Consider the following 25,815-nt stretch of genomic DNA (forward strand, 5'->3'; position numbering starts at 1 on the left):
AGCTGTAAGCAATAGCACTGCCCCCCATTCAATGGTATTTAATAAACACGGTGAACTTCTGGGGTGCTCTCACTTCTCCATTAGAGAGCCCAGGTCACCCAATTCCGGCATTCTGTGTGTCTGTCATTTCTTCATTCCCTCACCTCCCTGAGTCAGGGTTCCGAGATTCAAGCCATATAAGCACCAGCCATTAGCACATAACTATATTGAAACAAAGTCCTAGAGGAGGTTAAAGTTTGGAAGCAGGTGTCAGAGAAGCAGAGATCCCAGTTATTTCATTACGTTGTCTTTGAGTCTCCTTAGAGACGTGTGAGGCAGAAGAGGACAGAGGTTTGCTGGGCTTTGATGATATTAACATTATATAGGTAGTGTTTCCCAAGCAGGACTATGAAACAAAAAGAAATGTGCTTACAGATTACTTATGGCTAAGCCTTGTAAAAGTCCAAGATATAATTCCCGGTAGAGGGTGGTGACCTGAAAAGGATTTAAAAAAAAAATGGCAAAAGAGAAAGAGTAGAGATTAGGTTAGTATGACATTCTAGAAACCAGTGGAAGAGAAGAATCTTCTCAAAAAGAAGAAGACAGTGGTGTCTCTGCACACATGTGTACACACAACTGTAAGTCACTGGATGGTTTTATGACAGATGGTGGCAGGAAGGACAGTATTAAGAAGTTAGGCCAGGTTTCTGACGCTAGACACAACAGAACATCAAGAGCCAATCTAACCATTCCATTGCAAAGACCTAGAAAACTCCGAGTGTATACACACACACACACACACACACACACACACACACACACACACCCCATACTTTCACACACCGATGACCTGAGAGAACATGTCTGCTCATTGAAGAGACAGAAACAAGCTGAGCGAGAGTCACAACGCCATGGATTTCTGAGTGAGATGTTCTAGACCCTGCAACAAGGAGGTAGTTTTCGGGGGCTAGTAGATTTAGGAAGGCAGTGATGAACAGTTGGGACAGTTGAGGCCAGAAGTTGTGAAGCAAAGTTTTAAATAGTGGGAGTAGGGGAGGTGAGGGAAGGCAGAAAATCAGCTCTGGGACTTGGCATATGGAGGTTCCTTCCTCCTGTTCCTTCCTTCCTCCCTCCTCTCCCTTCTGTCCCATCCTCTTCTTCTCCCCCACTACCCCCTGCTTCCTTTTTTCTTCTCATTATGGCATTGGCATATGTGCATGTTCTTTGATCATGTGTGCTGCCTAAATACGTTTCTTCTTGAGCCTTTGCTGAATACTGGGAGTTGTGTGTGCAAAGAAAATAGTGCATGGCCCTTGTTTGTGGGGGAGAAGCTGGGCAGTTATTTGAGTTTACACAGAGATGGGAAATATTTGATTTCTGACTAGTCTGCATGGTGACTTTTTCACTTGTCAGGTTTTCACTACATCCAATGAGCAGAAACCCAGAACCTTATACCTCACCCAGAAAGCTAGAGTTCAGCAAAATAAAAACAACTTGGGCAGCCATCCTATCAAATCTTAAAGGAAAACCAAAATTTTATCTGTAAGTTTTAATTAATTAGAAAGAATACAGAGAGGGCTAAAGAGATGGCTGAGCAGTTAAGAAGGTTAACTAGTCTTCCAGAGGATCAGGATTCATTTCCCAGTTCCTACAAGGCAGTTCACAATCATCTAAATCCAGTTCAGGGTATCCAACACCATCTTCTGACCTCTACAGTCATCAGGCATACACATGGTACATAGACAAACATAAGGGGAAAAAAAGAATAAAAATTCAGACATTCAGACTATAACATTCAGGATATCTTTTATGAATTAAAAAAGCATTCAAAAATACCAAGAATCAGAAAATGTTGAACATATACTGGATAAGAATCAAAACATAGAAAAAATATTAAGGTTAGGACTACAGGACCTGAAAACATGTAATGAATGCTTATTTTCTAAGCTTTCAAAAACATGGACGTAATGAGGAAAGAAAGATAAAGAATCATTAGGGATAAAAATAAAACCCTGATAGTTTGTGAAGAGGGAATTTCATTAGATGAGAATAATGGTAGATTAAATACTACCAAAAAAAAAAAAAGGCAGAGAAAGCTAAAAGATGTAAACTGCACCAAAAGAATTGTTACACGGGAGCTGGAGAGGCGCTCAGTAGTTACTGCTCTTGCAGAGAATCAAAGTTCTCTTCCCAGAACCTATAGGCAGCTTCACAACCACCCGTAAGAGTGGAAATTTCTGGTTGTGTCATGTGATGCAGACTCATGTGGTATTTTGTGAAGCAAGACCCATGAGATTAGGAAGTGTAATATTTGGAGAGAGTTTAAATAAAACCCATCAGACAGTGGCAGGGCACTTGCATAGTTAGCTGTGCAATGCTTTGTTGGTCGCACATGTTTGCTGATCTTCACTTCTATGAGAGAGAAACTTCTGGTTTTCTGACTAGTCGCTCCTGTGGATTTGGTGGAGGCCTAGCGGTTTCTGCTGGATTGTGTAGCTTTTGCTGATTCTTGTTTAGTGACACTTTTTGACCTGAACTGTTGGTATCCTGAAGCTACTGAACTGGACTGCAGATATCTTGACAACAGAGATTGGGAGATTGGAATCACTCTCAAAGAACTACTTCCAAACAGGTCCACATCCCCTTGTCCTATTTACCATCTTTTCTGCCCTACCTTTGGACAGTGGGCTAGCAATGGGGGTGGAAGCATTTGAGAACCCTTATTACAGTAGGTTTTGAAAAATCTAAGCCTACACCTGTAACTTCGCCTCTAGAAGCATAGGAAGCCTTCAGCTTCCTTGAGCATCTGCAATCCAATGCACATGCGCGCGTGCGTGTGCGCGCGCGCACACACACACACACACACACACACACACAATTTAAGATAATGAAAACATTAAAAAGACAAAATGAATGGTTACAGAAGACCTATACCATAGAAAATGTTTTTAAAAAGTTATTCAAGAGGAAAGAATACTGCAGAGAAAATTATATATTGATATATCCATCATATGTAGGTAAAAATAGGTATGGTAAATATTATTGTAGGGTGAGATGAATTAAACTATAAATTATGGAGGAACCACCAAGAGTATAATTATGAATCTCCTAAAGTAGAACTAAACATTTTTTTAAAAAGTACTCAATTCAAAAAGTCAGTGAAAAGCAAAGAGCAAACAACAGGTGATATGAGCTTTAAAAAAAAAGTAACTGCAAAAATATTGATAAATACATTAAAGACTAAGAAATATAAACACTATAAAAGGTAGAGTCTGCAAAACTGTATATAAGCAAGACCAACCATGAGCTAGCTATAAACGCTCATGTAACTATAGGCACAAATATCAGCTGAAAATACAAAATGACTCAAGGTAAACCATACAAATACCAACTATAAACAGCTCGTGTCAAATTTGAAAACATGAATGGGATGTTCAAAAGCCTAAATGACACAAATGACCAAAAGGGACTCAGGAAGAATAGAAAATCTGACCAGCCTTAAGTCTGTTCAGTTAATTGCTCAGTTATTTAGAAGTTCAAAGAAGACATTTCAGAGCCAGGTAGTTACGTCAGTCAGTCCCATCAATCTTCTGAAGGGTGAAGGGTCTTGGAAGTATAACACATCTGATGAGATTGACCCATCTAGGCTGTGTGAACGGAAAATCCACTGACTTCATAGAGAACCCAAGCAAAGGATTTTAAAAACTGTATACATCAATTGTGCACAATAATGGGCTTCATTGAGGAATTTCCAAACATGTCTAACGTCCTTTGATTATATGACTTTTTAGCCCCTTATCCCAATCTCCTCCAAAATAAAATCTTGACCAATTAGTATAGTTCTAGTAAGTAGATCACATAAAGTCCAGTGTTTGAACACACAAAGGAGATTATCAGCATGGCTCCTTCAGGGTTTTGGAAGTGGGGTTTTTAATTCCTAGAGCAATGCACTAACATGAAACAAAAAGAAGATGAAAAATCTAAATTGCCATCAGGATTTAAAAACAACAACAGTAACAACAACAACAATAACAACAACAGCAACAGCAACAACAACATTTAGAGCCCAGAATTGGCTGCAATCACAGTTCTTAACCGAGGACCACAGCGAACCTTCGAATATAAACGATTGCTGGGCATTCTCATTGCTAGACATCGTTGTGGTCTGCACCTTTCACTCCGGCACTTTAGATGCACAGGCAGGCAGATCTCTGAGAGCCTGAGGCCAACCCTGTCTTCAGCAGGTTCCAGGACAGCCAGGCCTATGCAGAGGAGCAATGTCTCAAACAGACAAACCAAAGATAGATACACAGATAAATAAATGCATAAAATTAAGATGCTTCTCTAAGTAAAGAAATGCCTTCTACGTGTGACAGAGAATTTGGTTATGACTAGAGACGCTGATTCCTGGAAATGTACCACTTCATTAATCTTACATTCAAATGCTTCACAGTTTAGAAGCATATTGGAAGGGAGCATCGTGCTTATTTTAGTCTGATTTGACTGAAGCGATTTCTCCCTCCCCCCCCAAAAAAGATTGAGCAATAAGTTACAGTAAGCTGCCTCTGTGAAGTCTTATTTTTACTATTATGAAATGTATATTTCCCCTGTTTATATTTGAATAAAAATATGCAGATCGAGTTTTTTTCTAAGACAAAACTCTTTGCAATATGGCATCTTAGAGCCTGGTATTTTAATTTCTGCATTTGTTGATATGTAGGGTTTATTTTTACAGTTTCAAGAGAATATTTAAAATCTGATAAAGTCCATGTACAAACCGAGCCTTTATCAATAATGTTTAGTTTGTTTGTTTGTTTCCATCTGGGAGAGTTTGATCAAAGAAACTAGATTTTGTCCAGATTTCGTATTTTCCATGTTGCAGGTTTATGCTACATCGCAATTCTGTAAGTACTAAAGAACTTTGGTATATCAGTAAAAATCTTATCCTATGCCGTGTGTGTGAGACTTGTTTTGCTTATTCTTTAGAATATTAGGTATATTGGTACACTTTAGAAAGTGTGTGAACGCTCCTCTTAAAACCCCCCATCTATTCAAATATTGCAGTGGGAAGTAGGCTTTGTACCCATTTAGAATCTCACTAAGTAGCTCAGCTGGCTTTCTCTTGTTAAAAAAAAAAAAGCAGGGTGGGGGGGACTTTTATATCTTTTAAAACTTGCTTTGATAGAGAATAAAAGGGCCTTGGTATCAAAAAACAAAGATTTTTTTTTTAAGGTTGTAAAGAAAATAAATAACTGGTTTTCTCGTGAGTGGCTAGATTGTTCTGTGGTTTGAAAAGAACATGTTACTTTCCTTGGATGTTAGTGCAGAGATGTTTTCATCAATTAACGTGCGCTAAGTTTTGTGTTGCTGCCCTTCAAATGGAATGCTATAAAGAATGGCTGTCCAAAGGACTCTTCCAGGGCCTTATTCTTCAATGTCTTAGATCATGATAATTACAGCACGCCATTTGGGAAGCACAGTAGAAAACAGAACCAACCGCCACCAAATAACAACAGCAAATAGCAACAACAACAAAATATTTCAGACAGAAATTTTACTTGGGAGAGAATTTTGTTTTTAGGTAGCTTCAAATTAAACGAGAAGAATATCATCCACAAATCATGCTAATTTCGTTCCTTTGGCCCAATATGTACACCTCAGGGTAAGAACGTGGCAAGGAACAGCAGAAAGCAGGGAAGGGGGTGCGGCTTCTGAGGCCCCAGAACTAGCACACCCTGCTCTGCCTGAGGCTGCGCCCTCACTCCAGCTCCATCTTCTTCACCTGCAGAGAGGCCATCCGGTCCTATGAGGACCTAGATGAGCCTCCCTCGATCCGAGCCTTGATGTTTGGATAAACATTCTTGCTTCTACTTTGCAGGTGAGGAAACAGATCCAAGTTGATACAGCTGCTCAAAGGACAAAGAGGCAAACAAACCCGGGCTGCCTGCTCCGGGGTCCTCACACCCAGCTTCACATTTCAGGGAAGGAGAGCACTTCTCTGGTGGAGGAGCCTGAACAGGAAGCTGGTAGGGCACTTGCCCTGTTAACCCTTGGTAGGTTGTGTGGTGTTTGTTTGTTTGCGTTTTTTGAGATTTGGGGGTGGGGAGGAGCTCTCTGTACGTTGTAGACTGTCCATAACTCACTATAGTATAATGACTATGTAGTACAAACTGGCCTCAAACTTAGGTGTGTCTTGCCTCAGCCTCCACAGTGTTGGGAACTACAGGCTTGTCCAACTCTGCTCACAAATTTTAGTTTAGTTTTCTTTTTAACTAAAGATTTGTTAATATTACTTACTAGTTTAAATTTTTTATATATTTTTAATTAAAATCAAATTATAACAGGTTTTCCTTTGGTTTTGTTTTCTTTTCTCCCTCTCTCAAATTCCCTCCTGATGCCTCCCATGTCCCCATCCATAGCCAAGTTGATAATCCCTTTTTCTTTATTATTATTGCATGTATTTATGTAATAGTAGTGTGTGTGTGTGTGTGTGTGTGTGTACACAAATACATATTTCAGAGATGACTACTTTGTCTTAGATAATCACTTAGGGATTATCCCTGGAGAAGGTTCTTCCTCCCTCCCTCAGAAGTCCTTAGTTGCCTGTAGTTCTTTGTCTAGGAGTGGGACCCCACACAAATTTATTTATATTGTTTTCATTCATGTATATATCCATACTCCATACATATGCATGTGCCCACTGTGGCCAGAAGACCCTTGTGGCTGGAGCTCTACACAGTTGTGGGCTGACTGACACAGGCTCTTGGAAGGAAACTTGTGTCCTCTGCAAGAGCAGCAAAGTGCCCTTAACCACTAAGCTCTTCAGCCCCTGTTTTGTTCTAAGTAAACAGATACTCCTGTGCTAAGGGGAAGGTCCTAGAGTTACAGAAAGACAGATACAGGCATAGGGGAAGGCATATTTTGAACAAAGAAAGAGTAGAGGAAGCGCTTTATCCAGAGACAGCTTATCAGGAAACGGGAAGTTGAGACAGTGAAAATAGACTTCAGGGCTAGAGTGATGTGATCAGCATGCATGGTAAGGAACCAAAACCCCACATTTAGAGTAAGGTCATGCAATATTTCACCTCACACACTAATTAACCTGGGCCCAGAAATGGCTTTAGTCTGACCAATCCATTTAAAGATCAGTAAACACAGGGTCAGGAAGATTAAATGCTTTGTCTAGGATCCCAGAAATGAGAATGGTAGTCAGGCTGGGACCTAACCGGACTGCCCGGCTCGGAGTGCAGTCTCCTCTGCCAGCTGCATAAAATGCAATTTAGCAGCTGTAAGCACACAAGTACTCTGTAGGTTACAACTCAATTTCCAGGACACAAAAGTAGTCACAGTGTGCCCATACTAGAGACCAAATACAGAGTACTTCCTTCTATCCTCTTCCCCAGAGTCAAACAGTACTGTGCGGAACTGGGCATGAAGAAGTCATTTAGTTATACACGGGGGGTTCTCAGTATCAATGCATGACTGTCTTCCAATGTAGTTCTACACACACACACACACACACACACACACACACACACCTCTTTTGAGACAACATCTATCTGTGTAGCCTAGTCTGGCTTCAAATTTGCCACCTGACTCACCATCCCAGAGAGCTGGGATTACAAGAATGTGCCACTTACAGAAAGTTCAGATTTTATATTACTTTAGTCTTAAAAGCATAAACAGACATTTATATACCCACAGCAAACGGGTATCACTAATATTATTTATTGCTTCCATTAGGGAGTTTAAAACGATTGGGCCAATGTCTGAGGTGCAAGTTATTCGGCCAGTTTTAATACTTATTTACAGTCTCCAACCTTCTTCCCAGCCCCAAAGCTGTATAAGTTTAAAAGCCAAGTGACTGAATAATATTAGACTATTCAATAGAAGCACCCATGACCAACACAACCATGGTACTTTCCTACAGTAAGGCTCTGACAAGGCTGGCCCTACTTAACTCAAAAAGGAGATTCGGGAGGAGCTGGATAAGCTGATTAAAGTAATTCCAGCCTTTCAGATCAGAGGTGAGCTATTGTCAAGCCTAAGGCAAACACAGTGAGGGGAGAGGGAACACAGCCTGGTGAGAACTGGGAACTCCATCCTTACCCCTCAAGTATGGTAACATCCTTGTGCTGAAGGTTGGAAGTTATACAGCAGTTTTGAAGGTAATAACTAATGTTCAGAAGAAGTGAAAGCAGGATTTTGAAATCAGCAGGTTTTAAAAAAACCCCAAAAACCTACATTTACTTTATGCTGAATTTATTCCTGTGCCATGAGTTTTTGTTCCTTCAGTTTTTTTCTGAAATATCTTTTTCTTCTGTGCAACCTCCTCTTCTGCCTTTGGGACAATTTTTTTTCCCCCTTTTCAGTGTGGACCATCTCCATGAGGCAGGGGAGCTCGGGCCCCTGGATGGGTTAGTTCCGCCATGAGTTCTGTACCGGCCCATGCGTCTTAGGCGTGTTCTTCACTAGACATTTTTAATGACTAGAGAATCTGCATCGAAACCCGTAAGTTCAACATTCTCTGCATTTTTGAGCATGGGTAGCAAAAATTCAGCACATGGGACTTAATGGGGGTGGGTAATAGAAGGGTTCATCAAGACAAACAGAGAGCAAAGAGTAAGATCAGAATATAGTTTACCAGAGAATATTTCAAGTTCCTGGGACCCACAAAAGGGAAAAGATCAGGGAAACGAAACAAAACAGAAAATAAAAGTTTATCTATAGGTATTCCAGAAAAGCTGGGGTGTCTAGATGTCCTAGTTAATTACCTTGAGCTGTCAACACGATTCGACCCATAGACATCTAGGAAGAGGGAACCTAAAATGAAGAAATGCCTACATCGAATTGACTTGTGCTCATGCCCGTGAGGCATTTCTTCAACTGGTAGGGAATGTAGGAGGGTATAGAAAACTGGGAGGTGCCATCCCTAGATAGGAGGGTCTGGGCTTTTAAGAGGGTGGCTGAGGGAGCTAGAATAATCAAGCTAGCAGCAAGCGGCTCTTCTCCATGGTTTCTGCTTCAGGCACCTACCTTGAATTCTTGCCTTGGCCCCCGGGATAATAGACAAAATAAACTCTCTTCACAAAGGTGATTGTGGTCAGGGTTTTTAATCACAGCAACGAAAGCAAGTTAGAACGCCTAACATACCCCACCACACGAGCCCATTACTAAACAGAGTTTCTGAAGTACTTACTTTAAATCTAATATCATTCTGACATTACGTAAAGTATGAAATGCAAAGATAAAAATACACACATAGGAGGTTGGGGATTTAGCTCAGTGGTAGAGCACTTGCCTAGCAAGCACAAGGCCCTGGTTTTGGTCCTCAGCTCCAGAGGAAAAAAAACACACACACACACACACACATAGGAAGGTACATATTATTGATAAATATAATAATGTTGACAATCCAAATACATTTTAAGGGGACTTATGTGATAAACACTGTTCATTGTCTTACAAATCTTGGTAGAATACCGGGTAATAGGAGGGTTCTAACGCAGGCTCAGCCTCTCTCCCCACACTCACTTCAATGAATATAAAAAGCTAAGCAGACATGGACTGGCTTCATACTTCCAATTAAGATACTCAAATTTCAATTATATTCTCCAATTATACAATGGTTGTAGTTTAATATTTTTCTCTAATACATTCCTGGATTTCCTGATGTGAACCAGTTTTCTTTGGTATTTCTCGAATGTTTAATAAATGAGGCCTAAATCCCATGAAGCGTCATCTGGAGGCTTTTCAATCATGACACAATTACTTCCAGATTTACTGTGCTCATATACCAGAGTTCTAAAGATGTGTTTGTCATTATTAAAAAGGTCTTATTTATTAAGGCTTTGTTGGGGCATAATTTGATTCAACAAAAATGCATCCATTATAGCTATATAGTTATTTTTAATAAAAATGTATCGTACAGGCATTACCCTTCCAGTTTGAGAACATTTCTATCCCATCATTCATAACTCCCGCTAAGTCCTTCCTTCCCAGGCCAACGGTAATCACTGGTCATGTATTGTAAAGTTTGCCAAAGTTTTATATAAATGACGTCATACCACGAGTTTTAGAGGTTTGTCCATCTAGCATGTATTTACAGCTCATATTTTTTATAGCAGAATAGTATTCTACTCAGGGTTAATAGCAGTTGAGGGGTACTTAGGTTATTACCAGGTTTTCACTAGGGTAAATTCTGTTACTTTTTATGAACAAGTCTATATAACAGGTATTTTCCTCAAGTAAAATCGAAACCTCATATGATAAACTTACATTTATGTTTTTAAGAAGGCATCGCATCATTTTGTTTTCAAAATTGTTATTCCATTTTCCTTTCCAGTCAGAAGTTTATAACCGTTCTCCGAAACCCTCGTGATTTTAATGAGGATTTCCCTAATGATTGATGTGGACAATGTCTTCATGTGCTTACTGGTCACTTGAGTACCACACTAGTGATGTGCTCATTAAAATATTTTCTAGGTAAAATGATTTATTTTGTTTTTAAGTATGTGCGTGAGTGTGTGTTCGTCTCTGCATCGTGTCCTATCTATCACCTGTGCCCTCACAGCCAGATGGGTCACGTCACCTGGACTCACATCACCTGGAACTGGGAGTCTAGACAGCTGAAGACCTTTGTGAGTCACCTGATCTGACCGCTGGAGAGGAATGGCTGATTTCCAAGAGCCGCAAGTGCTCTTAACCACCCCCGCCCCATCTCTCCAGTCCATTCGCCCCAATCTTCAATTGAGTTCCTTGGCTTAATTTTGGTGTGCCCACCCCTCCTACGCGCCCGCATTTGCATTTGTGTTTTCCTACTGGTTTGTTGCTCTCTTCTGCGGGGAAAGTCCTGCCTTTTTGATAAAATCTAATTTATTAATTTCTTCTTTTATAGTTCATGCTTTTGGAGTTGTAACCAGGAAACCTTTGCCAAAAGCAAGGACGGAAAAGTTTTTTTCCTCTCCTATTCAAAGTCTTATAAATTCCATCTCCCGTATGTAGGTCTGTGATGGATATTGCGGGGACATTTTTCTTGTACCGTGTGAGTTAGGAGCTTGGGTCGAGCGATGTGCGTGTGGATATCCGATGTCGTCATCCCAGCAGCATCCTGGAAAAGACTCCCCCCTCATTGATCCGCCTTGGAATCTTTGTTGAAAGGAACTGACCGCCACATAAGGGCTAATTTTTGGGTCTGCTATCTCATTGATCCACGGGGCTGTCATGCAATGTTGTGTTTGTTGACATAGCTTTGCAGTAAGTTTGACAATTAAGTATTGCAATTACTGTTTGTTCTTTCTACAGGAATTGGTTTTGGGAGTCTTGTTCCTCTGTAGTTCTACTCCAAGATGATCAATGGCTACAACAGTGCTTACTGGAATTTCGACAGGGATCATATCGAGTCTATAGATCAAAGGTATTATGCTTTACTTTTACAATGAATGCTTAACTATTGTGGTTTTCATTGCTGTGAATACTAGTGCTGTGAGTGGATTTCGTTGTTATTGTTGGTTTTCAGATTGCTAGTCCCAACCAGAGGAAATGTATCTGGTTTTATATAATGATTCTATATTTTGTGACTTCACGAATTTCATCAGTTGGCTTGGGACATACACAGATATTCTTTACAATCTTCTAGGAACAGGATGGCATCGGTGAACAAAGGTAGGCAGCTTTAGTTCCTTTTCCTTTCCGATCATATGCAGTTAGATTTTGTTATTTCCTCCTTATTACGCTGGCTAGGATGGTCACATGGTTCTGAACAGTAGGGATGTGTGTGGATGACCTCATTCAGCTTTCCTTTTGCTTTCTTTTTTTTTTTTTTTTTTTTGGTTCTTTTTTTCCGGAGCTGGGGACCGAACCCAGGGCCTTGCGCTTCCTAGGCAAGCACTCTACCACTGAGCTAAATCCCCAACCCCTCCTTTTGCTTTCAAGATGAGGTGCACCCACAGTACTATGGCCATAGACTTTACTCTCAGTCTGGGTGGAATTAAGTGGGTCTTTCCATGATAAACAAACTCTGGGCTTTCTCACACGTTCCTTTCTGCTGCTAATTTAATGAGCATTTAATTATAAATTGGTGTTTTTCCTTATCGATGACTTTTTTTTGCATCCATTCATTCCCTCCTTTTATTTAGAACAACAATCAAACTATAAAAACAGGGCAGTTTTGGACTCATGGTTTATGGCAATACCGTGACTAGCAAGAGCTGGTCACTCGTCTCCCAGTCCAACCTCACAGGGATGCGAAGCTGTAACAAGTTACCAGGGGGCCCCATGAGATTGAAGTCAGGAGAGCAGATCTACAGAGGAAATGGTGGTCCAGGGAGAAAATAAGAGTCAGGTCTCATGCAAGAGGACTTTGTGGAGAGGACTCTTGCATGGGCCCATTCCTCCCTTTTCTGGTAAGTATGAAGCAGAGAGAGCTCTGGAGTTAAGAATAGAAAGGGGTCTTGCTTTCTGATTATTTACTTTGGGAAAACTTGAAAGAGCCCTTTGTAACAGCAAATTCATAATAATCATCTGTAATCTCTTCATGTTTAATGATCATTTGATATCCCAGGATGGCACGGAGGAAAGAACTATATGTTAATCAGGTTTCCGAAGGAACCATGAATATTTAACATCATCAGCTTCTGAAGAGGAGTCATTTCTTTTGGCCTGTGTTTTCAGTCCACAGTGGTCTGGCCCCACCGCCCTGGGGCCTGTGCTGGTGTCACAGCAGGGAACACAGGAGGAGGCCAGGAAGCTGAGAGAGTTGGAATCACACAGCTCTACAGCCCCCTTCAAAGGCACCAGTGGCCTTCTGGGAAACAGGCCTTAACAGAGGCCTTTGGGGAAATGGTCCAGATCCAAACTATAGCATTTTGCGTCCCAAAGGGAGGTTGGTGAGTCTTTCCCTGCCCTCGTCCTTTCTTGCTTTGGGTGTTACTGAGAGCTGGAGGCTCTCTGGGTTGTATTAGCGTACTCTCAACGTAGCTGCATCTATGGCTGTGACAGTCAGTTTTGAAGGACATTTGTGCTGGACACAGAATCCCCGCTTCTCACTGTTTTCTATGAGAATTTAAAAATATATATTGCATGTATTATTATTGTGTGTGTCATGGCACAAGTGTCGAGGTCAGAGGACACCTTCCAGGAACTGGTTCTCTCTTTCCACCATGAGTTCCTGGGACTGGACCCAGGCCATCAGACTAGGCGGCAGACGCCCTACCCACTGGGCCGTCTCAGAAGCCTGGCATGCTCATTTTTGTACAGCGGCCTATAGGAAGATCTCTAAGGGGACAAGGAGGACCCTGAACTGTTAGTGGTTAGGGATTGTTCTAATGCTTTGTATTAATTGGGAATCTGCTTGCCCAATGTGGAAGGTTCTTATCCGAAATTGGTTTCGATCAATCAATAAAGAGACAATGGCTGGTGGCTGGGAGGAGAGAAAGGAGCAGAACTTTCAGATTCAGCCTAGGAACTGGGAAAAAGGAAAGAAGGAATTGCCATGAGTCAGGGGAGAAGGATGGGACATAAGAACTGCAGGAGAGAAAGTCAACCAGCCATGTAAGAATTCTGATAAGTGGCCACTGGTCACATCCCGGATTGGGCCTCAGGTAACAGGGGAAGGTGTAGGAGTCTCAGGAGAACTGGCCGGGAGCATTTGTTAGCAGGAGGCTTAGGAGACTTTAAGCTAGTCACAGCATATCATAAATTAACTGGTGAGTGTGTGTGTGTGTGTGTGTGTGTGTGTGTGTGTGTGTGTGAGTGTGTGTGTGTTTCATTCTCGAATCCTGCCAGGAGCTAAAGCAGTGTGCCTTAGCTAAACTCTCCGATTGCCAGGAGCCAAAGTCGCCGCCACAGCTAGTGACTAAGTTGAGCTGTGTCTCCCTACCACTGCTCACAGAACCAGAAGTTAGAGCAAAGGCTCATGTTCTTGTGGCTTCTTTTTGTGTCGGGGGTGGGGGGGCAGCAGGGCTGGATTGTGCATGTGAGTTGTAGTGCCTGCAGGGACCAGGGGTGTCTGATCACTTATCGATGGAGTTACTAATTGTCATTAGCTGCTAAGCATGGGTGCTGGGAACTGAACTTAGGTTTTCTGCAAGAGCAGTAAGAATTCATAACCACTGAGCTAGCTCTCCAGCCCCTAAGTGGTATTTTGAGGTAACAAACAGGAGTCTCCTTCAATAGCAGCTGAGGCAACATCGGGACCAAGGCAGCTTGCTTACTCTCTAGGTTGTGCATTGTCAGAAGACACTGGCTCGTGCCATTACGGTGACAGGTAAACAGCCAGGGGCTTGGCTACATTAGATTAGGCCCCTTTAAGGTTGTTGCTGTGAGGGGCACAAAGGATCATGTCACACAGGGCTGTCTCCCTCAAAGGCTGTGGGAAGAGGCCTGATTATCATACATAACAGATGTCTGTCACACATACCAAATGCTTGATGGCCTTCTGATTTTGTGAACTTTTTAAACTCTAAGGAACTTGTCTGGTTTCGAAAGGCAGAGCAACTTTAGAGCTTCCCACAAAGACAAAACTTAAGTGACCCTTGGGTTGGCAAAGCCGGGTTTCAGTCTCTTTCCCTAATAAACAGAGCCTTACAGTCTGAGCTGTGGACAAAGCACCACACGAATCCACTTCTCTTCAGGCATGTTCCTACTCATGTTTTCTTGTTTCCAAGGCTTGTTGTCTTTGAAGGCTACAGAGGTAAACCCCACTCTGCCTAGACTCTCATTTTCCACACTGAATATTTAATTCCATCTTTTTCTAATTGCCTCCTGACATTACTGATTCCTATTTGTCATAGTTGGGAGTCAGTGATTAATGATCACTGTGGGGAATACTTCAGGGGCAACAAGCACTCCAAGGGACAGTCACGGATGTGTCAGAGAATGCGTCCTCTTGGGGAGAATGTTCACACAGGAACAACCACACTGGGGGTGGGGTGGAGGGAATGTCAAGTGCCACAATAACACACCAAGGCAGAAGTCAACCTGAGATTGGTGGAGGGTGGAGGAGGGGCTAGGAAACCCAGTAGGGTCTTTAGGGTGATGGAGGATTTGCATATTCAGAGAAGGTGGCTGAAGGTGGGGCAGTGATCTTATGAGCACCTGAGCTGAACTATTTCTAATTTAATTTTTTTACTTAGTCACTTTACATCCCGCTCACTGCCCCCTTCTGGTCACCCCCTACCATAATCCTTCCCCATCCCTCCCCCTTCTCCTCTGAGTGGGTAGGGGCTCCCCTGGGTAACCCTGACATTGGCACTTCAAGTCTTTGTGAGGCTAGGCTCTTCCTCTCCCACTGAGACCAAACAAGGCAGCCCAGCTAGAAGAACATATCCCACTTACAGGCAACAGCTTTTGGAATAGCCCTTGCTCCAATTTTTGGGGCCCACATGAAGACCAAGCTACACATTTGCTACATAGATGTGGGGAGGACTAGATCCAGCCTGTGTGTGTTCTGTGGTTGGTGGTTCCAACTCTGAGAGCCCTGAGTCCCAGTTAGTTGACTCTTTTGGTCTTTCTGTGGAGTTCCTGTCCCCTCAGGGCCCTCAATCCTTCTTCCTATTCTTCTATAAGAGTCCCCAACCTCCATCCAGTTTGCTGTGGGTATCTGCATCTGTCTGAATCAGCTGCCAGGTGGAGTCTCTCAGAGGACAGCCATGCAAGGCCCCTGTCATGCATATTTTGGGACTGGGTTACCTCATTCAGGATGATATTCTCAAATTCCACCCATTTGCCTGCAAAATACATAGTGTCTTTGCTTTTAATAACTGCATGGTATTGGTACAGAAACACACGTTGATCAATGGACTTGAATCAAAGACCCTGAAATAAACCCACCTGCCTATGGACACTTGATTTTTGATAAAGGACTCGAACCATACAATGGAAAAAAAAAAAAAAAAAGCAACTTCAACAAATGGTGCTAGTCTAATTGGATGTCTACCTGTAGAATGAAAATAGATCCATATTTATCGCCCTGTACAAAAGTCAAGTCCAAGTGAATCAAGGACCTCAACATAAAACCGGATACACTAAATCTCATAGAATAGAAAGTGGGAAATACCCTTGAACACACTGGCACAGGAGGTAATTTCCTGAACAGAACACCAATGGCTCACGCTCTAGGCTCAACAATTGATAAACAGGACCTCATGAAGCTTCTATAAGGCAAAGGACACTGTCAACTGGACAAAATGTCAGCCTACAAATTGGGAAAGGTATTTTTTTTACTATCCCTACATGTAACAGAGGGCTAATATACAAAATTTACAATGAAACCAAGAAGTTAGACACCAACATCCCAAATAACCTAATTGAAAAATGGGGCACAGAGCTAAACAGAGAATTCTCAACAGAGGAATCTCGAACAGTCAAGAAACCTTTAAAGAAATGTTCGAAGTCCTTAGTTACCAGGGAAATGAAAATCAAAACAACTCTGAGTTTCCATCTTACTTCTATCAGAATGGCTAAGATCAAAAACTCAAGAGACGGAGCATGCTGGCAAGGATGTGGAAGGGGAACACTCCTCCACTGTTGATGGGAGTGCAAACTTGTATAACCACTTTGGAAATCAACTTGGTGGCTTCTCAGAAAACTGGGAATCATTCTACCTCAAGACCCAGCTGTATCACTCCTGAGCATATACCCAAAAGGTGTCCCACCATTCCACAGGGGAAATGCTCAACTATGTTCATAGCAGCTTTATTCATAGTAGCTAGAACTGGAGACAACCCAAATGTCCCTCAACTGAAGAATGGGTAAAGAAGGTGTGGTCTGTGCATCTGCGCAGTGAGACTGGCACTGGTGTATACTCAGAGGTTTTGCTGTCACTACCTACCTGTAGAGATATCAAATAGCAATATCCTCTATTGCTTCCTTTCTATGGTACATTTTAAAAGGGAAATGTTTCCACCGTCATGTGCTAATAGGAAAATAGTGAACAGTGTAAAAGTTCTTCAGTCTGACTAGTCCTTGAGAGGTTTGGGTCAACTTCTTGTCGCCGGTGGTACTGGAAAGTTCCTTGGAGTTCTGTTTTCTTCTGATCTGAGGTCAAGTTGCCCAAAAGTCTTCATTCTTTTTAAACCTTGCCAGCCATCAGCCTAAGCAGATGCCCCTCTTTCTACCACTGCTACCCAGCAGCCAGATCTAGAAAGAAAGTTCACAGGCACTCTGCTCAAGTAGGGCATTTGCATTTCAATGGCTCCTCAGGCTGCCTGACAAAGGTTTGAATCCTCAGGAAAGCCTGGAATTGGGGCTGTCTCAGCTATACGGTTACAAAATACCCTACAAAAGCAACTGAGGGGAAAGGGGTTCTTCTCACTCATAGTTTCAGGTTACAGTCCAAATATGGGAAGTAACAGAAGCAGGTACTCCAGAGAGCTGACAGGGCATCCAGTCAAGGAGCAAGGTTGTCATTCCCCGCCCCCTGCGCCCCCCACTGCCCCTTCAGTTAGTGCAGGGCCCAGCCCCAGAAATGGAACTGCCTAGCTTCCAGGTAGGTTTTTACCACATCCTTATAGGAAGCTGACTTCCAACTATGACAACTATGTTTTTATGGAATTCCTGAGTATTCAAATTAAGTGGGTCTCTGGTTCTTGTACCTTCTCTAGGGCTCTTTTCACTTGTTGATTTGTCTTGTCCTATTTGAGTGTGACGGTTTTCATCTTGTTATATTTAATTTTGTTATCTTAAAAAAATGAATGAATGAATGAATGAATGAATGAATGAATGAATGAAAACCTAACCAACAGAGTTAAAGGTTAACAACTGAACTGTCATTTGTACCTCCTGGGAGAGGGAAAAAAAATCAGTTTTCTTTAATGGAGTGACATTCCATTAGAATGTCAACCACTCCAAGGAAGATCTCAAGTTCAGGAGTAGCTGACTAATGTATAATGAACTCCACAGACATTTCTTCTTTTCTTTTTCCCTTTCTTTCTTTCTATCTTTCTCTCTCTCTCTCTCTCTTTTTTTTGAAAAAAAAAAAGCTTTTATTTGGTTACAGTGTTGGTGTTGTGGGGTTTTTTGGGGGGGGGCAGTTCATTTTCTTGGTTGGGGAGCGTCCTGTACTGAGTTTTTGTGTATGTTTGAGAAAGAAATTAAAGTAGGGTGAGTATGGAGAGAGAGAAGATCTGGGATAACTTGAAAGAGGGAAAAAAAATCATTAAAATATAGTAATTAAATATTCAATTTATTTTATTATTTATTTTAATATAAAATATTTACATTTCTATATATCACATATAACATGTTATTTATGATATATAAAACTGATATGAATACCATTAATAAATATTAAATTATTTAAAATAAAGTAATTAATAAAATGTTAAGATTAATTAAGCCATATAATCAGAGGTAGTGATGATTTCTTGCTTACTGATGGTGTAACATTGATGAGTTTGCTCTAGCGATCATTGACTCATATTTCTCATTTTAAATGTGATAAGACTCTGAATGTGACAGTCTTATAGTGAATACATTTATCCATATTCAAATAACATGTTCTGTTTATATATTTAAAAAAAATCCCCACCTTTCCAAGTGATTCCAAATTCTGTCAAGTTTAAAAATTGGGTTTAATTTGTTTGTTTGAGACAGGGTTTCATGAAGCCAAGGCTGTCCAGAAACTCACTATGTAGACAGGAATGAGGATGGCCTTCTGAACTACCACGTCTGCCTTCCAAGTGTTGCAATTAGAGGCATGCACCCTACTCCTGGTCCAAAGGACAGTGTTAGACAAGAGAACTTAGTCGGCAAACTGAGCTGAAAATTTGTGGACTGAAGGCGTGACCTTCGGAACCATTTCAGTTGTACTCAGGGTCAAATCTACTGGCTTGAACGAGCAGAGTTCTTCCTGTATACTGCTTCTGGGAAAGGAAAGCCAGCATATCAAGAGGGAAGCTAAGCAGAAAACCGGTCCACAAAAAAAACAAAAACAGAAACAAACAAACAAACAAACAAAACAAAACAAAACAAAAAACAACAGATATTTGGGAGCCTAACGGAAAAGCTTGGGAGGAGATGGTATAAAAAGGCAACCTGAAAGATTATCAGCAACAGAGAAAAAAGTCTGTTGGTAAGAGTACTGTACGTTTAGTAGCACAGTTGGAGTTTAGCAGAGCAGGCAGTCAGGGCACTCCTCAGTAAGAGCAGATGGAGGCAAAGAGGTGCAAAAATTTGAGACTGGGGTTTAGGAAAGGTGAGTTGAAGGGCCTCTTGCCAGATTCCCAGAATCTTAAGAGCTCTTGAAAAGTGAAAGGATCCTCAGGACAGCACAGACTTGATGATTGGAAAAGAGGCAGATGTGAGAGGGGTTCTCTAGACGTTAAAACAAATCTTTCCACTAAATGTAACAAGGAAAAAAAAGTAATATTGAATGACAAATGATTTTGGGGGCATCCATTATTCCCAATGGGTTTCAGCAACATTTTAATTACTGACGGTGGAAATAACATGTAAGTTGCACATATAAAAACAATATAAAATATTTAACAGATATGTGTTTTGAGAAATATACAAAAGAAAATAATTTTTAGAGTACAAACAAAATTGGTTCTTTTTTTCCTTCTATGGAGGAAGAAAAAGGAGACCCATTTTCTCCTTAATGTCTTACTTATCTTTGCATTTTAACTTTTTCCATTCTATAAACAAACACACAATAGCAAGCAAACAAATAACAACGAGCCCAAGAAAAACTCAAAAGCAGGTAATTTTCCTAATGACAAGCCAGAAGATATCTTTCCCTCCAAACTTACTGCTTGCTGGCTCCTCCTTAATTCTAAAATATTTAAATGATACATTCACATGTTTATCTATTTTGTTCCACAGTGCATTCATGCACAGGACTGTCAATTAAATTCAAGTTTACAGTAAGTACCAAGGAGATTTTTTTTCACAAGCAAGTTGCCATATTAACATTTCTTAGGCTATGTTTTATAGCATAAAAGCCAAAACATACCACCCAATTAAAGTTCAGAATGTAAGTTAGATATATAGAGCTTGCACACACAACAATCTACTTCTCAAAACAAAATATTTGTAATGTCAAAATTCCTACCAGTTTCCCCCACAAAATATAACAAGAAAAAAAGTAATATGATACCTTATTTTGAGGGAAGTGGTACACAGAATCCTTTTTTAACTAAAGACGATATTACTAAAATAATGAAGCCACCAAAAGAGGAAACATGAATATATCGGTGGCTATATGCTAGAGTGATACTATTTTTAAAATGTTATGAAGCAATACCATGCGTAATGATTCCAGATTAATAGCTACCGTCTAATTATGAACATCACTCATCAAAAATAATTAGCGCAGGCAAACTAGCACAAAATGATTTAAATAAAAGTAGAGCACTCGTTATTAAAGGTCAAGATTTGGGTGAGTATGACTCCCTGTCCCAATTCATCATTTCTTTACCAAATTTAGAAATAATCTGGAAAACAGTCAGAAAGCAAAAAAAAAAATCCATCATTTGTAATCTATTTTTCTTTTGCGAAATCATTGGGATGGATTCTGGCACTTCTCCAGCCTGAGACAAACTGGGAAGAGCATGCACCTGCCAAGCTCAGCACAGAAAGCACACAGTACAAGAGGGAGGGGAGAGGAGAGATCAGACCTGCTGCTTGGGGAAGCAGAGAACTCATTCTGTTGTGGGTTGATCCTTTAGCACAACCCCATTCAGTTTCCTTACCAAAATACCACGTGCAAGAAATCTTGTTTTCGTTGGGAGGGGTTATAGGCTGGAGGAACCAAATTCTGAGGAAATGTCGACTCAGGGAAGGGGGAGTGGTTGGAGGAAGAATTCAAGTGACCCTGTGACGTCAGGAAGAAGCAGAGATGTAAGGAATGGAGTGGAAACTCACCGGGCTGCACAAATCTCAAAGGTCAAAATGCATAGCCATGCAGGCTTCCCAGATGCAGGAAAAATGAAACGCCCACTCCTGAGCTCTCAATGTAAAGCAGAAGTCCAGGGACTCAGTTGTTTCTGCCTTTGACAAGTCCTACCATGCAGTCTTGGCAATACTCAAAAGCAAGACCCGCCCGATTTCAGAGCCCTTGCCCGGGAATCCCCTAATACTCCTGCCCCCCACCTCCTCCCGCGCCGGAGGCTACAGACACCTTCATCTTCACTCCCCACCTTCTCCTGGCCCTTTCGCTCTTAACAGCATCGGTCTCCATGGCGACCTGAAACCGCGGCTCCTATTGGCTCGTTCAATATGAGGGCTGGGCCAATGGGGAGGACCGGCCCTCTCCTTCCGCCCAATGGGGCGGGCGCGGAGCCTGTCTGGGGACGGCAGCGTGCTGACGTTCCCGGGTGCTGGGACTGGCCGGGCGGGCGGGCTGGCGGCGGGGCGGCGGCCTCCGAGCAGTCTAGAGGGCTCCGGGGCTGAGTGCGCGTGGACGCCGGCTGCGGCGGCGGCACTATGGGCACGGGGTAGAGGCGAGCTGCCGCCGCCACCGGGGTGGTGGGAGAGCCTCTTCGGGGGAGGGGGCGGGTGGGGAGGGAGGGGAGGGCAGCGGCCAGGCTGCCGCACTTCGGCCAGTTTGCTCCGGTGCCGCAGCGGCGACCCTTCGGCTCGGATGTCCCTGGTCCCTGGAGCGACAACGGCCTCCACCTGAGCTGGAAAGTAAGTGCGCGGGGCTGGTGGGAGGGAACCGGGCTCTAGGGTGCTAGTTGCGCAGAGCGCGTCGAGCTGGGACCTGGCGGCGGCCGGGCGCCCCCCGCGGTTCCCTGGCTCCCGTCTCTCGGTCCCCGCCGCGTGCTCCGCCATCCCGCCCGCCTCTCCCCTCCCCCCCGGCGGCGCACAACTTTGCTCCGCACAGCTCAGCTCGGCCGCTTTTCCTCCCGCACCGCGCCACCGCTTCTCGAACTTGAGCCCCGCGGCTCCCGCGCGCCGTCGTGCCCGGGGCCCGCCGTCTGTGGGTCCATCCCTCGCTCCACCGAAGCAACCGCCTACCGTGCCTCCCACGCTCGCTCGGCGTGTCGCCTCGGCCCCCAGAGCCTCACTGGTGTGCGTGGCGACCGCCCGGAGGGTTCAGGGCTCCCAGCTCGCGGCTGCAAACCTCACGCTCCTCCCTTGCGGGCGCCCCAGCCTTAAGGCTCCGGGCTGCCTTCCCGCGCCTCCCAACCTCCTCGCGCTGCCAGGAGTTGGAGCGAGCAGCTTCACCCATCGGAGGATCGTGGGTCCCTGTCCTCCCTTACTCCTTGGGAAACGAGAGGACGAGCAGCAGGGCCGGGATTTGGCGGCGTGGTGACTGAGTGCGACACCCGGCGAGCGCGGGCAGCGGAGGCGCCACGGTTGCTCGGGGCGCCGCGATAGGCAGGTGTGTGTGTCCAACGGGCGACGCGCGCTGCCAGCTAGTAGACTGGCGACAGATTGTGCTGGAATGCAAGGAATGCACCAGGGACAGAGTCCGCACGGGCCCCGGCCGCACTAGCGCCTTCCCGGCCCTGTTCTCGCTGTGTAGCCAGAGGTCACGGCGCATCTTCAGAGCTGGTAAGCCTCGTTCACTCTCCTGCCTCCGCTTCTCTCCCTGCGGCAGAGGGCGGTGGAGAGGGAAGCGCGGTAGTTTTCTTGGGGCTCCAGCCTCCGGTTCTGGGTTTTTGCTGCATTGATCTCCAGGACTGTGAATTTAGGTGTCAGTGTACCCAAGGTTATTGATCGTTGCACAAGGCTCTTGGCAAGTTTGCTTTTGCAAGGTTTGGATAGTGCGTGTTTTTTTAAACCAGGGTTTTCTGAATACCCGCAGAGACAGGGCTGAATGTTCTTGAGTAAGCTTGCAGCCAACATATTTTAGCTGTATCAGAAATGTCTTTTAGTGCTCCAGGTCCGGGCTGTATTGCGAGAGATCTTGAATGCATCACTGCTGTCATAAGGTTCGGAATATTTTCCATCGTCATACTGGGCTGTGTTTAGGCCTGGTATAATACATAATGAATAGAAACAGAGCAGCAGTGTTTGGCCAGCGATGGGACAGATAGAACTGTCTGGTACTGTTAAATTCGGGGCGTGTAAGTTACCACTGCAAGTAACCCGGAGACATCACAGTCATGTATATTTCAAGATGTAATTTATTAGTGGAAAGCGCCATTTCTCTCTTTGTCACTGAATTTAACTGAATAAAAAGCACAGTCCTACAACTTTTAAAGATTGGTAAATATGTATAAAATTGGTAATGACTAATATACATTTTCTTTTTTTCCTCCTCAATACAGAAAAGCAAATTTTTGACAAGTGCTATCCCAGAACCGGGGTTAGGTTTTTGCTTTTGAGAAAGTAGGAAAATGTCTCTCTTTAAATGGAGTAAATCAGTGGCAGTGTCTTCATTTCTGATATCTGAGAAGCAGTTATGGAAAATGGAAACGTAAAAAAAAGCAAGAACAATGTCTGGAGGAAGTGTTTCTGGCAGTTTCAAAGCATACGGTATATATTTCCATCCCACACTGTCTGCTTTGAAATTTGCAGGCACTAGGAAACCTGCATTTGGTTATTTTCTATCGGATTCAGGAAAATAAGAAGCCAGTTGTTCAACCAGTCACCTGTCTTCTGACCCCTACTTTGCATGCATCAAGGGCATTGAAAAGTCTGCAGGCATTTTAGTTAAGACCCAAGGGAGAAGAAATGATAGGTTGTGCCTTCTGGTTGCTACATTGTTTCTCAGGTATGTCTGTAATCAGTGAACCTTCTAATTTAGAGGTTTAATTCGCCTACAGTAACAATGCAGAGGATTTGGGGAGTTTGTAAATGGCTACAGGAAAACTTTTATTATGTAACAACACATTATAACAGTTTAACTCTTGGTTGTTTAGTTAAACGTGAAGATTAGAAAGTTAACTAGAAAGGGGAGGAAGGTTCTGCAGCACAGGCTTGGGGCTTACCTATCATGCATGAGGTCCCAAACCCTTTTCCTGTTCTTGCTCCCCAAAATGAAACGGAAATTGAGTTTCTCTGATGCATCAGAAAGGAAAAATTTTGTTCAGATATACAGAGTGCACAGGAGCATGATTGAGTGATGAGTCTCACCTGCTTCAGGTAAAAGCAGGCATTTAATTGGAAATACATCCTGTTTGTTAGTAAGACTTAAAGAGAGAAGGCTCATAATCTGTGACTATGGTGAATATCAAACTATTTTGACCAAAGTGAAGGACCTCTTTACTGGTTCTTTTATTATATAAGGAGAAGATGCTGCATTTGGCGAGTGAGGGCCATCTGGAAGTTGCTGAGTTGGGAGGGATTAAGTATTCTGCTGATTGTTACCTCTGTTTTTGGATGGAGGTAGGGTAGCAGGGGAGTGACAGCAAGCCTGAAAGAAGGAAGCAGTTGCTATTGAACAGATAGGCACACGGTTGCTGCATTTATAGGCTGCATAAACCAAGATAATCCTGTACATGAATCTGACATAACATAAATTTAAAGGACCCCCTACCAATTTCATTGTAATAAACCGAGTAATCATATAACCTTGAGTATTTAGATGAAGTCTGCATTAAATCACAACTGCAATTTTATTCCTTCTGTGTACAAATTAGCAAAACAAATTTTAAAAATGTAAACAACTTAAGTTGATTTAAAAAAAAAGCCTCGGGGCTGGGGATTTAGCTCAGTGGTAGAGCGCTTACCTAGGAAGCGCAAGGCCCTGGGTTCGGTCCCCAGCTCCGAAAAAAAGAACAAAAAAAAAAAAAAAAAAAAGCCTCGTTGTTGTCATCTTTTATACTGAAAGCTTTTTTTTAACCCCCTGTGGTGTTATCCAGAGATCCATTTAAATGGATTTTTTTTCATAGCCAGCATGATGCTAGCCACTTGGCAAATTATGTCCCTATGTCCCTTCCCTGACTCCTTTCAAAATCAAGGTATTTTGAGAATGCTCTATATTCTAATGTTTTTAATTTACCCCGGAAAGTAACTCTTCGCTTACGTCTAAAATGGAAAACCACTTTTATTGTTAATTGTTGTAGGGTTTTTCTAGAGCATAAACGTCCATGGAGTTGTATGTCACTTTGAAAGTTGCCTTCAGCTTCCTGATGTAAGTCCTCCCTCCATGTGGAAGATAAGCTATGGTACCTTTCTGACTGAAGGTAAAGACGGCCGTGAAACACCACCAGTGGACAAGATGTGTTTGGAGAGTGAAGTAACTGCTTCATGGCCAAACTTTAACCACAGATAGGCATTGAAGAGAAAGGTAAAACTGTTAGCACATGGTTATCAAGCTTCACGTAGTGGCAAGAAGGGATGAGCTGCTCCCCATCCGCTGATCATCTTCATGCCAGAAGGGAGAATCCAAGTAAGGGGATCAGGCCTGAGGGTGCCAAGACCTCCAGCTTATGGATGCGATGGTCTCGCAGCACTGCAGTGCTGCTCACATTGCCACTTAATAATTCAGCAGGTTATCTTACTCTTTGGGGCTATGTAAGGTGGGGTGTTCCATGAAGGTGCTTCCTCAATTACACATAGAACTGCTCATCTGTTAACTAGGCAATCGCCTTTCTTCTCTTCCTTTCGTAGCTTGGATCTCCTTTTATCTGCCATACTAATAAATGTTGGCCTCGCTGCTGGTCGTTTTCTTATTCAGAGCCTTGGTAAAATAGCTTACCATGTGACCCAAATTCACAGCTGACAATTAACTGTCAGTAGAAGTCAGATTATAAAATTTTAGCGCTATAGACTATGTGATACTGTATCGCATGAAGCATTTTTCATGTGTAGAATAGTGCCTGGTTGGATAGGTGATCAGTGTGTAGATAAGCCCTCACAGAACTCAGAACTGTTCTGGAGTGTATGGAGGAGCCAGGAATCCACGAAGCCACAGTGCGAATGCCTTCTAGTTAGGGTCTT

The 25,815-nt window shown here is 42.9% G+C and overlaps 3 protein-coding genes across 35 annotated transcripts in view; 1 reads left to right on the top strand and 2 right to left on the bottom strand.

Moving 5' to 3' along the window:
• Ccdc148 (coiled-coil domain containing 148) overlaps positions 1-21,157 on the bottom strand; it is a 275,147-nt gene extending 253,990 nt beyond the window's left edge. For 4 of the 11 annotated variants that reach the window (XR_010064612.1, XM_039104822.2, XM_063283612.1 and 1 more), the window contains exon 1: positions 20,845-21,131. The gene's annotated coding sequence lies outside the window, so the exon portion shown is untranslated. Of the gene's footprint in view, positions 1-20,844 lie in introns of all 11 variants that reach the window. The other 7 variants (XM_039104827.2, XM_039104828.2, XM_063283614.1 and 4 more) reach the window with 4 other exon arrangements.
• LOC120101550 (basic proline-rich protein-like) lies at positions 9,077-22,015 on the bottom strand. Its single transcript, XM_039106326.2, has 2 exons — positions 21,120-22,015; positions 9,077-20,794 (listed from the first exon to the last, which is right to left on the bottom strand). The coding sequence occupies exons 1-2, from the start codon at positions 21,751-21,753 to the stop codon at positions 20,754-20,756; spliced, it is 675 nt and encodes a 224-aa protein (XP_038962254.1). The 5' UTR covers positions 21,754-22,015; the 3' UTR covers positions 9,077-20,753.
• Positions 21,350-25,815, top strand: part of Pkp4 (plakophilin 4) — a 203,592-nt gene continuing 199,126 nt past the window's right edge. For 20 of the 23 annotated variants that reach the window (XM_039106305.2, XM_039106316.2, XM_039106310.2 and 17 more), the window contains exon 1: positions 21,477-21,609. The gene's annotated coding sequence lies outside the window, so the exon portion shown is untranslated. Of the gene's footprint in view, positions 21,610-21,990; positions 22,480-25,815 lie in introns of those variants that run through there. The other 3 variants (NM_001427440.1, XM_039106321.2, XM_006234216.5) reach the window with 3 other exon arrangements.

Source organism: Rattus norvegicus, chromosome 3 (assembly GCF_036323735.1).
Source record: "Rattus norvegicus strain BN/NHsdMcwi chromosome 3, GRCr8, whole genome shotgun sequence".
Taxonomy (NCBI): domain Eukaryota; kingdom Metazoa; phylum Chordata; class Mammalia; order Rodentia; family Muridae; genus Rattus; species Rattus norvegicus.